Consider the following 14,233-nt stretch of genomic DNA (forward strand, 5'->3'; position numbering starts at 1 on the left):
CACTCTTTCCCTCCATCCCCTCCCGCCCCCAGCTCTCTGTACGTCCAAACTCTAATGTTTACTCAGTGTTAATTTCATGATATCTGTCATGAGACAGAACATTATTTTCCAACAGTAGACCACTTGTCAATGAGAGAAGTATTTGAATGCTTGTTGATTAACCAAAAAAAGATGAGCTAAAATCTACTTTTCTTTTTCCTCCATATTCATGAAGAAAATCATGACTCATACACAAAATAACAGGTACTTGTTGATCTTATTGTTTCTGTATGAAAGTGTGAGTGAATCCAGTTTGTTTTGTCAGTTCCTACGAGCTGGAGAACAGTGCTATAACGCTTGAAGTCTTTGAATATTCAAATATTTGACTCTGCAAGCCGCATTTCAGTATCAAAAGAATCAAATGCACATTGATATCTATCTGTTTTGCCCAAGCTAAAGAAAGCTATTTCAGATATTCATTTAAAAAGCCAACAGTCACACCAGAATGAGAACTAATGGAAGAACAAACTTTTTTATTTTTCACAAGGTGAGAGAAAGCAATGTAATGTAAATGTAATGTAATATATCATGTCAGCATTGCACATCAATATGAATTTCATCTTCAACTTGCTCCTCCACACAGCCTTCAGAGTCATTATAAAGCAGTCTGTACTTCAGAACTCGTATTCAAACGTAACATTGTACACACAAAGACAGACCTCCACATTTTTCATATAATTGGTAGTAATACCCATTCACAGAATAAAAATGATAATATGTGCTTTCACTTTCATCCTCTCACATATTTCCCACATACCCACATTTTTGCTCTCGTATCTTCAGTATTGCCTCGATTCACTCATTCGCTGGTTGAGAGGTCCAGGTGGGTGCGAAACAGGAAGATTTGAATTTATTTCATGTGCGCTTTGGCGATCTAAAATGTCATTTCGATGGCAGAGACTGATGCTCAGCTTGAGGAATGTGAATGCTGTCTGAGGGGATCCTCAAAGTCAGTCTGTGCATGCTGGTTATGCAGACATGCCTTGCAAGAGATGAGGCAGTCTAGACTTCAGCTGCAGTGTCAAGCCTTTGTGCCAGACATAGAAATGTATTCTTTGAGAGACTTTTGATTACAGTTTAAGCCACCACTGGTATTTAAGCGACCATTCAGAAGAATGTGAGATAAATATCACTTTTAAATAAATGATTAGAAGTGATTGTGTTTATGGATAGACTTGTCTCTGTGCCAAATTGTTAAAATGTGCAATTTAACAGGGGTGTTTAACATATGTTTCTGTTGGTGGATTCTTCAGTTTCCACCCCTTGCTAAGTGGTGTCTCTGCATTGTTGCCATGGCTGGAGGTGGTCCTTCCTGGTGGGGTTCGGCTCTGCCCCCCTGCCATGTTATACAGCACATTTTCACTGACTTTACATTCAAGTACTGGTTAGGATTAATCTGGGATTTAGGGCATCTTTGCTATCTTTGTGTCTTCTTTGTCTGTCTCCCTCCCTCTCACTCACACTCTTTCTAGCTCGAGTAGAAGGACGTTTCTTTACATTCAAGTTCCTTACATTTAAATTTTTTTTTCCACCAGCTAGCATTAATCTCTTCTACCACTCTCTACACTTCCCTCTCTCTGTCTCTTTCATATACTATACGCTTCTAATATTGCTGACTCCTTATATGCCTTTTTGCTTGTATTGTACTCTGCCTCACTTGTAAGTCTCTTTGGATAAAAGCATCTACCAAATTAATAAATGCAAATGCAAATGTAAATGGCAAAGGAGGCCCATATCCTCAAATGATGACACATCAGCGACAGAGTGCCACTGCTCTATGCGTCTAAGGCTGATTGAATTCTTTTTTTTTTTTCCTTGGATCATGAAAACTGTGTTGTTTGTTGTTATTGCTGTTGTCTTTGTGGTGCTTTTGTGGCAGCATTAAAATGGCCTTTACATGGCAGATTCATAAACTTTTTGGGACATCCAAACCCTTTCCCTGGGTTTTAATTTCTCTCAGAACAGCCGGAGGTGCCTTATGACCCCTATACCTGCTCATTGCTGCAAGAATATCCATGCTGAAATAATGCTGGCCTGAGGCCTGTCTGCTGCCTCACAGATGATGCGTATACCCTTCTCATACTTGTGGGTGGACATCTGGTTGTTACCCTTTTACCACCATACAGAGAGGCTTTTTCAGTCACTCGGAGGGGGAAAAGGTCACCAGCGTGTGTGTGTTTGTGAGCATAAATACATGTATATGTATGCCTGTGTGCGTGTGTGTGCGTGCGTGTGCGTGCGTGTGCGTGTGCGTGTGCGTGTGTGTGCGTGTGCGTGCGTGCGTGCGTGCGTGTGTGCGTGTGCGTGCGTGCGTGCGTGTTTCATCATTCTGTACATTCTCAATGCTGAATGTTAAAAAAAAAAAAACAATTCTAAAAATGACCAACATCACTTCAGATTACTGTAATATGGGCATCTTATTAAAAAGTATAGAAATCAACAGATAACACGCGTCTGATTTTACACGTTTTCTTCAGTGGTGAAAACTGGAGAAAAAAAAAAAAACTTCCATGCCAGCAAAGGTCAAATATCATCACTCCCATGGTGTATGACACTCGAACAGTGCATACAGCAGAACTATGCATTTCCCTCTCGTAAATCACAGACCTCTAATTACCTCTATTAGTGGGCGCTGCCCTTTTCTTAAAAACTGCTTTGCTCTTTCAACCCAAATTTCATGTGACATTCAAGGCTATTTCGTTGTTTCCAAGCAAGCATTTAGACATCTTAGTCCTCACTGAGAACAGAGAATAAAGGTCACAGATGGTCCCCTTGTCTGCCTCTGCACCAGCGCAATCTCAATTTCTGTGTTCTGGTGATGGCTGCTGAAATTATACCGCCCTCTCCCTCAGGACTGGGTCTGATTAAACATTACGATTCCCCCAACATGCCACTTCCACCCAAACTTGCCACAATCAAGCGATGATCTGATCTGCCCATAAACAGATTCATTACACACGTTCTAGAAAATGTTAAGTAGGAAGTGGCAGGTGGTGGGGTAGGATAATGCGAGGGGAAGGTGGCAGCGGCAGTGTAGCATAGCGGTTAAGGAGCAGGGCTTATAACTGAAAAGTTGCCAGTTCAATTCCCAGCTGGGGCAATGCTTGGGCAAAGTACCTAACCCACAACTTCCTTAGTAAATATCCAGCTGTATAAATGGATAACATTGTAAAAAAAAAACTGTAACTGATGTAAGTTGCTCTGGATAAGAGTGCTGTGTGTTTGTGTTTCAGATGGTGCAGGAAACAAGAACTGGCGCCTACTGTAGACTGCCCCCTGGTGTTGGCAGTGTGCTAGTGCAGGGAGAGAGAAAGCATGTGCCTCAGCGTGTTGGTAGAACCCCCAATCCTGTCCTGTTGTGTGTCAGCAGGTCGGAGTGTGTCCATGGATTGGTTTGAAACGCTAACGATGGAGTCCTGAAGTCCAAGAAATCATCGAGCAACATGACAGAAATCGAAGCAAGCTAAGTAATGTGAAAGACAGCATTGATCACAACGGAACACACCTGTATTTTATTTCAATCCCGTGTAAATCGGCCATTAATTTGGAAGGCACATCAGCCTGACTGGCATGCCAAGACTGATGGCAAAGTCTGCGTAGAATGTGAAATACTTCCTCCCTCCTAACCCCAGCCCCGTACCTCCAATGCAGCCTCACTGCTGAACTGAAGAAGGGGAGTCGCGGGGGGGGGGCAGTGAATGTTTGCTCAGTGAGCTGTATGTAACCTGCAGACCTCCTCCTAAATAAGGAGGCACAGGACCAATTTGCACTTCTTTCAGACCCTTCGGTGGTAGTTTGCCGCGCTCAGTAGAACTCTGCTCCGGCCACATCAGATCGGAGGGCCAGCGCAAAGCACCGGGGTAGCAGTGAGGACGAGCAGTTCTCCCAGCATCCTCCGCTGCCACATGGCCACGGGAACATTGTGAGGCTGCATTTCACAGCACCCCCTCTTGTAAACAGCTGCTTAAGCACGGGGAGGGCCGGGGTGGGCATGGATCAGGAACAACACAAACCCACTCATTATTGCCCTGAACCGTGTTTATGAGCCTTATTTCCTCACTAAAACCCAGTCAATGTCCTGTAAAGATCACCCATCTGCAGCCGATTCCTTTTTACTCAGGTAATTGTGTTGTGCCTGTACACTTGTACCATTGTCCACTTTACATTAAAGTAAAAAAAAATGCAAATTGTGCACTTTACATTAAATTATGCTGATTACTACATTAAATTATTGTCATTTAGCAGATGTTCTTACACAGAGCAATTTACATAGATTACAATTTTACTGATTTATACACATGGATATTTACTGAGGCAACACTGGGTCCAGTACCTTACCCAAGGTACAACAGCAGTGAACCTTTTGGTTACTTGCCCTGCTCCTTACCACACTGTTATAACAATAATTAACACAAACAAATCTGGAAACCAGTTGCATCTTTGTTAACTCAATGGGCTTATTGTGATGTGTAGCATGGTTACACTGTCATAGATGACATCAAGTAAAAAGGAATTACCTATTAATGGATAATTACTAATATTTATTTATATAGCATGCTTTTTAGCCTTGCGAGACAATCAAGAATGAGTTCAGGATAATGATCAACTACGGATACGTTTTGTTCCTCCCCTTTTATGTAGCTCACTGGCCATCGCTGGCATAGAGTTCAAGACATCATAAATGGCAGTAAAACAAGATGATAAAAATCACGGCACTCGAAATCCTCGGTCATCTGGGGGCCTGGAGTTCATAAAGACATAAGGACTGGATTACACTGTGTGTGTGCGCGTGCGCGTGCATGTACTTGTGTATCTGTATACGTGTGTTCATGCGTGTGTCCGTGTATAGGTGTCGGTGTGCGTGCACCTGAAAGACTTGCTGGCTTTTCCCCTGTTGGTCGCTGTGACTTCCCCACGGGCTCCTGCCTCCTCGCACTGGGCAGGTTTATGCTTTGCATTTGGAGCAGACGGGTGAATGGAAGGGCTTTGCTGGAAATGAGCGATGGGAGGAGGCGCGCAACGTCCGCGCAGAGCTGGAGCTATCGATCAGAGGGAGACGCGCGCTAGTAAAACTTTTATGGAGCGTCGTTTCTCACCCTGTCCTTTCCGCACGCTGGGGCCGCGGCTGCTAGCCCGAGAGCCATCGCTTTCATTCCAGCTGGATGATGAGATTTACAAAACAACACATCATTCCTGCCCTGGTTTTACCCGCTCTTATCTCTTATTAGACCCGTAAACCGCTGTTCATCTCTTTAAAACAGGGGGATTTGTGTGAATAAATAAAATAATAGGGGAAAGTATCCGGTTGGACATACAGTCGTCGTTATGAATCAGCTTTGTTGATGCTATTCACGTGCCTGCGAGCGTCAAATTTCCAAGTGGCGTTTTACCAGGGTTATTTTCAATTGTGTTTTTAAATTTCAGTTACGTATGACAAATGATGACTGCACGTGAAACACTTTTCATGATGTTGTTTCGAAGGACGCACAATGTTTCGGTAAACTGCGTAAACCTGCCCTTAAAATATCAGGCAAATTGGCACAATTTGCGCCTCAGCACGTAATTGACTTCACTATAAATAAAAAGGCACATCTGTGCGCACACTTTGCTAAATAAGGACGCTGAGCTGATTAGCTGCTTACTCTGAATGAGAGTTCCTACTTGACCCGCCCCCGCCCTTTTGCATCAGGTTCAAGAGTGCCAGAAACCCTTTGGAAAGCAAACCGAGCTGCCCCCGTCTCCCCCTTCCCCCTCTGTTTTGGAGAAGGGCTCCGCATGATCACCGTGTCAGCGCCGCGGCCCTTTCCGGATCACTAGGCGCGTTTAACGCGTTAGCGACCCATTACTCAGTGTTGCGTTCCAAGAGGCGCCTTGCAACGACATTTCATCAACGCTGTAGGAATATTCTGGCAGGTACGGCTGTAAACGAAGGCAGTCATAAAGACTTACTGTGCTTCTGTTGCGATCCGCGATCCGTAACTGCGCCTTTTGGGTCTTTACTATATAGATATGTCTTTTTAATAAGTTAATTACATTGGCGTGCATTCCGATGTGTATAAATTGGCTTTCCAAATGCTGCTCAGTGCTCGGCATTTAAGAGTGTAATCGCATGGACGTTGCAACACAATGACTTAAGCGAAAAAAAATAATTTACTGCCTAATCCACACAATTTACAAGGATTTTTCATTTTGAAGCGCTCAAAGCTTTTCTGAAACGTTAAAGCTGTCTTTAACGTGCTAAAGCAAAGGCATTCATGTGACTTCCCCTCTCCACTGCAGCTGTAGCATAGCTCTGTATGGAAACACGCACACACACAATTTTGGTCTTTTCAGTTATCCGTTAGCCTGTTATCATTGTTACCTAGCGTGATTCACAATACTATAACCGAAAAATATTTAAACAGTCTCTGTCCTGAATTCCACGTTGTCCAAGTATGTATAGGCCTGCTGTCGGTTTGTCTTGTTCTCAAATGTATTTACTCATGACAATGGAATATCTTATTTCTAAGGATTTATTGCCAGTTAATTGCCCGTTATCGCTACCTCTTTCAGACGTGAGCTGCGTAAAGTTTTCGTACACATGCATGCGAGATGCGCGCAGGCACACCAATTTGTATAATGATTATAATATAATGTTTGCGTAATGTAATGAATGTAATGTGTATGCACGTAATGTGTAATGTGTATGCGTCTGCTAAATGCCAATAATGTAATGTAACGCGCGCACCGATTTCACAACCAGTCTGACATGGCAGTGACGGTTCAGATAGGCCTCAAATGTTATTGGGTAGAACCAGTGAACATTGAGTTTTATCTGTCTTCCATGTTAGCGAAAACTGCAGCAAATTAATTTACTTGGAGCCAAATTAGCCAGCAAGAATGATACTTCAAGACACATTTTGCTATCAACATTTTCCCTCTGGGGAAAAATTGAAGATTTAAGCCAATCTACAGGACCGTCTGAGATAGTGGGGCATGGAAATAACTGCAGAAGGATACTAAAAGGAATTACAAAAACATAGAAGCTAATGCATGACCTGCATGCTTAATGAGCTAAGGGAAAGCATATTAGTTTGATGAGTTAACGGACAGCATATTGGGTCGTCATGCTGTGTGGATATTGGGAGTATAGCTGTGCGGTGCAAGCTGAAGGTAGTCATCAGGATCGCGTTTTACCTGCCATGCTCATTTTTTACAGCGCGCTCCAACTTAGTCACGCCTTATCACTCATTCATCCATTCAGAAAACGCACACAACCAAGGCAGGGGCGGGCAGCGCTAGACTACCGAGGATTCTGCGTTATTAGCACAGCACACATACAGTTAACATGGTTCAGTGAAAGCCTGGCTCATGTCAAAAAAGCACTTCACAGCCTCTCACAGAAGACTTCACTTCCTGTACATGCCTGTGTGACCATGACTGTGAGCGCCATCCTGACAACATGTCTCATTCCTTAATAATGATGACAGATGTTCACATGCACACACACCACACTAGTCTAAGGTTTGCCCAGACACCACACAATATCCAGGGACTAACATGCACCTGGTCCACTGTAATTAACACATTCTTCAGCTTGACGGTTTCCTGTCTTTGATCTTGTAGCAAAGATACCTTTATGGATCCCTGCAATGTCTCTGGCCTTGAGACGGAGCACTACAATGTGTTCCTCCTGGCTCTGTTCACCGTGACGTACAAACGCTGTACAGCACCCAAGCGGCTGGTTTTGTCTCCCGCAAATGACACGGCAAATCGGCGTAGATTGCCCGGCACCCTGATAACACGCACCATCTGCTGTGATCACAGGCACGTACCACTTCACAGCTGGCAGACTAATGAACTCTCACTGAATCTCCGACGTTTAGGAGCGCTCACTCAAGACAAAAGTGTGTGTGTGTGGGGGGGTGTCTGGAAGGCAGGGAGTTGTTCTCAATGTCTTCTCTTAGACAAGATCCATCAGAACATGTCCAAGTGTGACAGAATTTTTCCAGGTCATACCCTGTCAGCCTCTGCAGACTGAGATAAAGTTTAGGGTTTGGGGCATCCTCTCTGTGAACCAGATCGCTTTGAATGACCCTGCCTTTTTTTTTTGACAGATCAGCTTGTCTGCTGCCATACTTCTCATTCTGATTTTTCTTTCCCGTCTTTCACAGGAGAAAGGGCCTCAACTGTGACAGCTCTCACATTCCACCAAATATGAGAGCATACCAATGTCTCTCTCCCTTTACGTAAAACTAATTTTCATCATCCTTTTACGTTGAAGACATTTCTTTCATTCGCAAAATGTGACAGCCTTGTAATAAGATATCTCAGCCGAAACAAGGACAGCTTGCTGGGTGCCACGTTCTGGTGTAGAGAATGGATGATTATTTCCATGTTGAGATTATGAGAACCAGCCTTGTAACTCCAAATTTCCAATATGAAATGATATGATTATCCTTCAAAACTTCCACATTCACAGTACATGTGTGATCTTTGCTTTTGCAGTGAATAGCTAGTTAGCTGACATGAGACCTACAGCTGCTAACTAGCTAGCACCGGAAATAGTTCACAGCAACAGTAACATATATCATGTTACATAAAGTTTCAAACTGTCTCATTAAGTCAAACACGCTTCCACTTTAACACTCCATTTTGAATTTTTTGTTTCTGCTGACTTTCAGCAACTTGATTGTAATGGCAAACAACACGGCATTATGGTAAAAATGCTATTTACTTGCTAGCCTTTAATTAGTATTATAAATCAGCTTTACGAACTCAGATCGAGGGTCACAGGAGGAGACGATGTAGTTGTTACTAAGTCTAAATATTAGGTTAATGGCTTCTTCCGTTATAGAATATACTCGCTGATTGGCCTACATGGAGAGGTAACAGGAAATCATTCACAGCTAGCAGGAATTGCACAAAACAGGCTGCTGGTAACTGCAGTGAGAGCAACATCTTTTGCCCAAGCTATGACTGGTCTCAGGAACTTCGTAACAGTAGAGCTAATCCTAATGACTGGAGACCCCTGAACTACCTCATCCCCTGGTCCTGGATTTTATTGGAAGGGCACATCTTTGAGCTTTTAAAGAATACAGGTGGGCTTTTTCAGGTTTCTTGCTTTATTTGTTGAAGTCACACTAAAAATTGTACCACTGTCCTTTCAAAACCCAAGCATTCCACACACAAGCACTCAAAGTCCAAACCCAAAATTCTACAATGGTACAAGAAAAGAGTCTGTGTCATGATTCCATAGTCATTGCTGTGTTGCATTCATCCATCAGAAGGTGCTGATTGTTCTCTGTACTGTGTGAATTGTAAGGGGAACATATTCTCCTAGTTCCAGGCTCTTTGCTGGGGTGAGCATAGCCAGGCGAGTCCCGGGCTTCACTGGGCCCTGTGGCGCTCTTCCACATGCTGCTGGGCCACAAGGTGCAGTTTCTGGATGGCCAGCTGGGTGTCTTCCTCGGTGACATCCAAGTGCCAGACAGCCCTGACAGAGCCGCCAACGTGGGGGAACATCAGCACACGGACGCCCCGCCCCAGCGCCCGGACTTCACCCTCGTCCACCTCCGCCATGCGCCTGCAGAACTCAGCGGGGGTCAGCAGGGGGTCACGCAGACTGAAGCGCAAGATGTTGGTCTCCACGGCAGCCTTATCCACCTGGTAAAGAGGCGGGTCACATTCCAGCAATGCTGGGGGGGGGAGAGTCAGGATGAGTACTCACAGAGGCAGCACTGTTACATTCAGTTTTAATGACATAGGGATGGAGGTGTGTGTGTGTGTGTACATGTGAATGCGCGTGCAAGTGTGTACTCTTGACCACCTAGTCAAATTAGACCACCTGAGCAATGTTTTCCAAGCCTTACGAGAACCAGATACATTACTTCAGTAATCTGATCTATTGTTCAATCGTTTTTAATTACTGTGAGGACTGTTTGCTGTCGTTAGTAATGATATTATTGATGGGCTCATCTTTGTAGAAATGGGTATTGATTTTGCCCTGTAATGAAGTGCTGGGCAGTGTGAGAGGACAGGTGCTGGACAGTGGTAAGCCCTAGGGTTTGAGCGCCTGGCGGGTTTGGCGCTACCTTGGGCGAAGGCCTTAGCATTCCTGTGATCCTCCTCCAACCTGCCCACCATTTTCGTCAGTGCCAGGGTGCCCGCTGCTGCCAGGATGCCCGCCTGGCGTATTCCACCACCCAGTGCCTTACGGGCACGCACTGCCCTCTGAATGAAGTCCTTTGGTCCTGCCAGCATGGTGCCCACCGGTGCCCCCAGTCCCTGCCAACCGCACACACACACGCGCACACACACACACACACACACACACACACGCACACACACACACACACGCACGCACACGCACGCACGCACAAAACCATGGCTGATGATTATTCATGATGTGCCAGCTTAGCAACACTGTCATTTGTGTTTGGGTGATTAATTATCACAAAAAATCAAAAAGAGATTCTTACAGACAATATCTAATTACCTACTTTCCTCATTATAGTTAAGAAAAGTTTAACCATTAATTTAAAAAAACTTTTTTCATGACCAATAAATAATAAACAAAATCTTAAATTTCCTTTTCCAATGACCTTGTTGTTGAGTTTACATCAAATTCACATAAATCCAAGCCTGCTTCCCCCAGAGGATGATGGATAGACTTCTGTTCTTTTGTGATGGAAGTCGCTCTGGATAAGAGCGTCTGCTCAGATGAATGCAATTTAATGTAATGTAAGACCGACACACCTACACGCCTCCCGTGAGGACTCACAAGGACAGCATAACCGACCTTGAACAGCTCTGAGGATGAAAGTTGCACATCATTAAAAGCTAATTCTGCCTCTCGTCTGTCTTTTGAAAACACCGCTGTCCTCGCAGCTTGCTTTACATTGTGCGTCTGTCTTGCAAATGAAGCGAGCGCGTCTCACATTCGTTTTATATCTGACGCTTCCTCTTCTGCTGTAGAAGATCTCTCATCGCATTTATCATTCCACAGCGCAGCTCCAGCTCGGCCCTCTAATCAGGGTGCAATCTGGAGAATGCCTCAGTATAGTTTAGTGGTTAAGGAGCAGGACTCGTAGTCGTAGACATGCATGTCTGTGTGAATGTGAGCGCGGAGGGGAGCGGCGGTACCTTGGACAGACAGACGCTGACAGTGTGGCAGTGCTGCAGAATGACAGGGGGAGGGACGCCCTGGGCCACCGCCGCATTCATCACCCTCGCCCCGTCCATGTGGACCGCCAGGCCGTACCGATCCGCCATCGAACGCAGCTACGGGAGACAGGCCATGTCAGATTGCAGCTACTCAGCGGACACTCTCATCTAGACCCGCCTTATCATGGTTACGTGATATCCACTTATACAGCTGGATATTTCATTCAGGTTAAGTACCTTACCCAAGAGTACAACAGCAGTGCTGCACTCTGAATCAAACCAGAGACCTTTGGGTTGCAGGCCCCGTTCATTACCACACCACAGGACCTCCACACACTCCAGCCTACACACAGATATGCACATGCAATCTCGCACACAATGCTGGTAAATATCTGGTCTGCCCCCGCAATTGAGAAACACTTTCAGGAGGAGAGCTCCCCCGAATGCAGGAACACTTCCTGTACTCACAGCAGGAGATCTCATTCACACAGCTGTGCCTCTGCAGAGGGAAGCTGGATAAAGAAATGCTCTCCCAGCTCTCTGGCGCCCCCTCTCCTCACAGTACTGCATTGCCTGGTCTCCTCTCGACCCTGGAGCCTCACCTCCCGAAGGAAAGAGAGGGGCAGCACACGCCCCCCCTGGATGTTGTGGGTGTTCTCCACACAGATCAGGCGGGAGCGCGGGTAGTGGGCATCAGGGTATCCATGACGGATCTTGGACTCCAGCTGCCCCAGGTCAAAGGTCCCATCTGGGAGGGTGGCGACTGTGGTGGAGTGAACGCCAGCCAGCTGAGAGAGGAGAGAACACACACACACACACACAGGTACAATTCAAAAGTTGTTTGTTGTAAAAACCCTCATACATTGGTAGAATTCAGAAATTGTTCTTACTAGAAACCTTCCCACAATTGCACACACACACACACAGGTAAAATTAAGAAGTTGCTCTTCAAATCCTTCCACACACACACACACACACACACACACACACACATATTCTGGCTGTACCTGTGCACTGCCTCCTTGTTCATAGATATGAAGATGGGAAAGATCTCCCACGATCATCTCATCTCCTCTCTCTCTGCAGTGCACCATCACTGGAACAAACACACACCCACACCCACACATATGAACCAGGTTGCCCCTCTGTCTCCACTGGCTCCCAATCTGATATATTCAGTGTATAAAATTTTCAACAACTGCAAATTATTCCACTTTACCGGCAATCAGATTGCTCATGGTCCCCGAAGGCACAAACAATGCTGCTTCCATCCCAAATATATCTGCTGCCTGACGCTGGAGTTCTGGGGGAAGACAACCAATTACACGAAATGAACAGGATGTTCACAGCAATCTTGTAAAGCATGTACTTGCAAGAGCGAAATCAATCACAGATGAGTTTATGGAAAGTGAAAGTTGTATACACAGCGACAGGATGATGTGTCTGGCACCATGATGAATACTGCATGATGAATTTCACCAGTGCTTTTGGTGTAGAGCCCCCAGAGCCAGGACAGTTTGTTAGTCGGTTATTGCTAACTTCCTTTACTTAAAACGGGGACATATTTACAATTCATAATTTATATTTATATTATATATATTTATATTAGCCTGCCTAGGTGCCCTTCTGGACGTGACTGGAAGTCGCGAAATCGGTGTTTATTATTATTATTATTTTCGAATTAATATTGATTCACCATTGCATACTCCTGCCCTCTGCTGGGTCACCACGGGATCCTAGAATCCTGATATTCCAATAGCCTACGTCATTATGGAAGCTACCTCCGTCAATTTCACCTGTGTACAATGTCCTACAGTGGAAATTATATTTTTGAGAACAACCAAACATCAGAGATGATGCTTACGAAGAACTCAGGCTGATGACTGATTTTTATCACTTTCCACAAAATCGACGAATAGCGAGCTTGTATATCAGTAAAGCCACGTTATATGCACCAAACGCACCGTTTAGGTCTGAATGCACCTTTAAACTATTGGAGGACGGGATAAAACGTCGATGTCATTAAAGTCATTGGCCACAGCTGCGATTTCTAACCGTTTACAGTCGGGTCCTCGCCGAAAACATCGTCCCCTACTTGCGCCTCGGCCATGGCTTGCCGCATCGCTGGTCCGGGCTTGGTAACCGTGTCACTCCGGAGGTCCACTGTCCAGACCGGGTCGGTGGAAGCGCAGCTCACCTTTGCGGTTCCATAGTACGACCTGACAGACGGCCGCCTCTCGACTGCGGAGCGTCCATGCCGAGAGCCGTGTTTCGCAGCGCGGTTCACAAGTTGCAATAACGCCCGTGATGAAATGGTAAGAGATTTCGCAGACATTCTTGCTTGTCCTTGTAATGTTGTCGTGACGTAGTTATACTGTACCTAGCTGTTATATTCTTTGAATGATCACTGTTGTCACTGAACTTTGGATCATTGTGTTCGACAATCATTTATTCCACTTTTTACACAAGGGAAGTATAATCGAGCGCACACAATCGATGATCACTTGCCAAACCTGTTCCAAATACCACTCTGTCCCGAAGATGAATCTTCCTAATATAGTTCAAATTGCATCTAAATATTTAAACAACGTATGTTATGAGGAGCTGAATTGATCTATATACTTTATATTTTATGTTGTTTATTTAGGGTTTACCTACTTATAATGTGTTGTAAATTACATAGCATTGCCTATGTCGCAATGAGTTAGCAACATCAATCTCCCCAGTGCTGTTATTTTTCCGTTTCTCAGTTTGCCGTTTTAATATGTATATTCTACGTATTAATTAGCCTCTTATACTGTTAGGCGGTGTTGGACTCTGAGGCAGAGGAAGGGGTGGCGATGTTGACGTGCCAGCCACGCTGAGTTTTGTTGTCATTACTCAGTGTACGGGGGGGGATCTGTTTGATTTTTGCAGCCATGGTTAGAGGTGTTTCCAAAGCAAGCTGACCCAGGCGAGCCGTATGGCCAACTCCACATACAACACTAACTGTAGGATGGCCTGGATCCGAAGTGAATTAAGCAGAGGTAACAGACTCTGTCCTGAGGTC

General features: G+C 44.9%; 1 protein-coding gene across 1 annotated transcript; it reads right to left on the reverse strand.

The window, feature by feature from the left end:
- Nucleotides 1–9,201: 9,201 nt before the first annotated feature.
- tha1 (threonine aldolase 1) lies at nt 9,202–13,628 on the reverse strand. The gene is made up of 7 exons (XM_036552908.1): nt 13,240–13,628; nt 12,404–12,487; nt 12,192–12,280; nt 11,787–11,972; nt 11,164–11,301; nt 10,113–10,305; nt 9,202–9,716 (listed from the first exon to the last, which is right to left on the reverse strand). Exons 1-7 carry the CDS (start codon nt 13,517–13,519, stop codon nt 9,409–9,411), a joined length of 1,278 nt encoding a protein of 425 aa, XP_036408801.1. The 5' UTR covers nt 13,520–13,628; the 3' UTR covers nt 9,202–9,408.
- Between the last annotated feature and the right edge of the window lie 605 nt (nt 13,629–14,233).

Source organism: Megalops cyprinoides, chromosome 19 (assembly GCF_013368585.1).
Source record: "Megalops cyprinoides isolate fMegCyp1 chromosome 19, fMegCyp1.pri, whole genome shotgun sequence".
NCBI lineage: Eukaryota > Metazoa > Chordata > Actinopteri > Elopiformes > Megalopidae > Megalops > Megalops cyprinoides.

What these genes read in the sequence shown, in the direction of transcription:
- tha1 (XM_036552908.1), bottom strand. Translation starts at nt 13,519, where the DNA reads ATGTCTGCGAAATCTCTTACCATTTCATCACGGGCGTTATTGCAACTT. An exon ending in AACAAGGAGGCAGTGCACAG is followed by an intron (nt 11,973 to 12,191) that starts GTACAGCCAGAA and finishes CTCCTCTCTCAG; the next exon opens with CTGGCTGGCGTTCACTCCAC. An exon ending in TCAGCGTCTGTCTGTCCAAG is followed by an intron (nt 10,306 to 11,163) that starts GTACCGCCGCTC and finishes TGCGGTTGGCAG; the next exon opens with GGACTGGGGGCACCGGTGGG.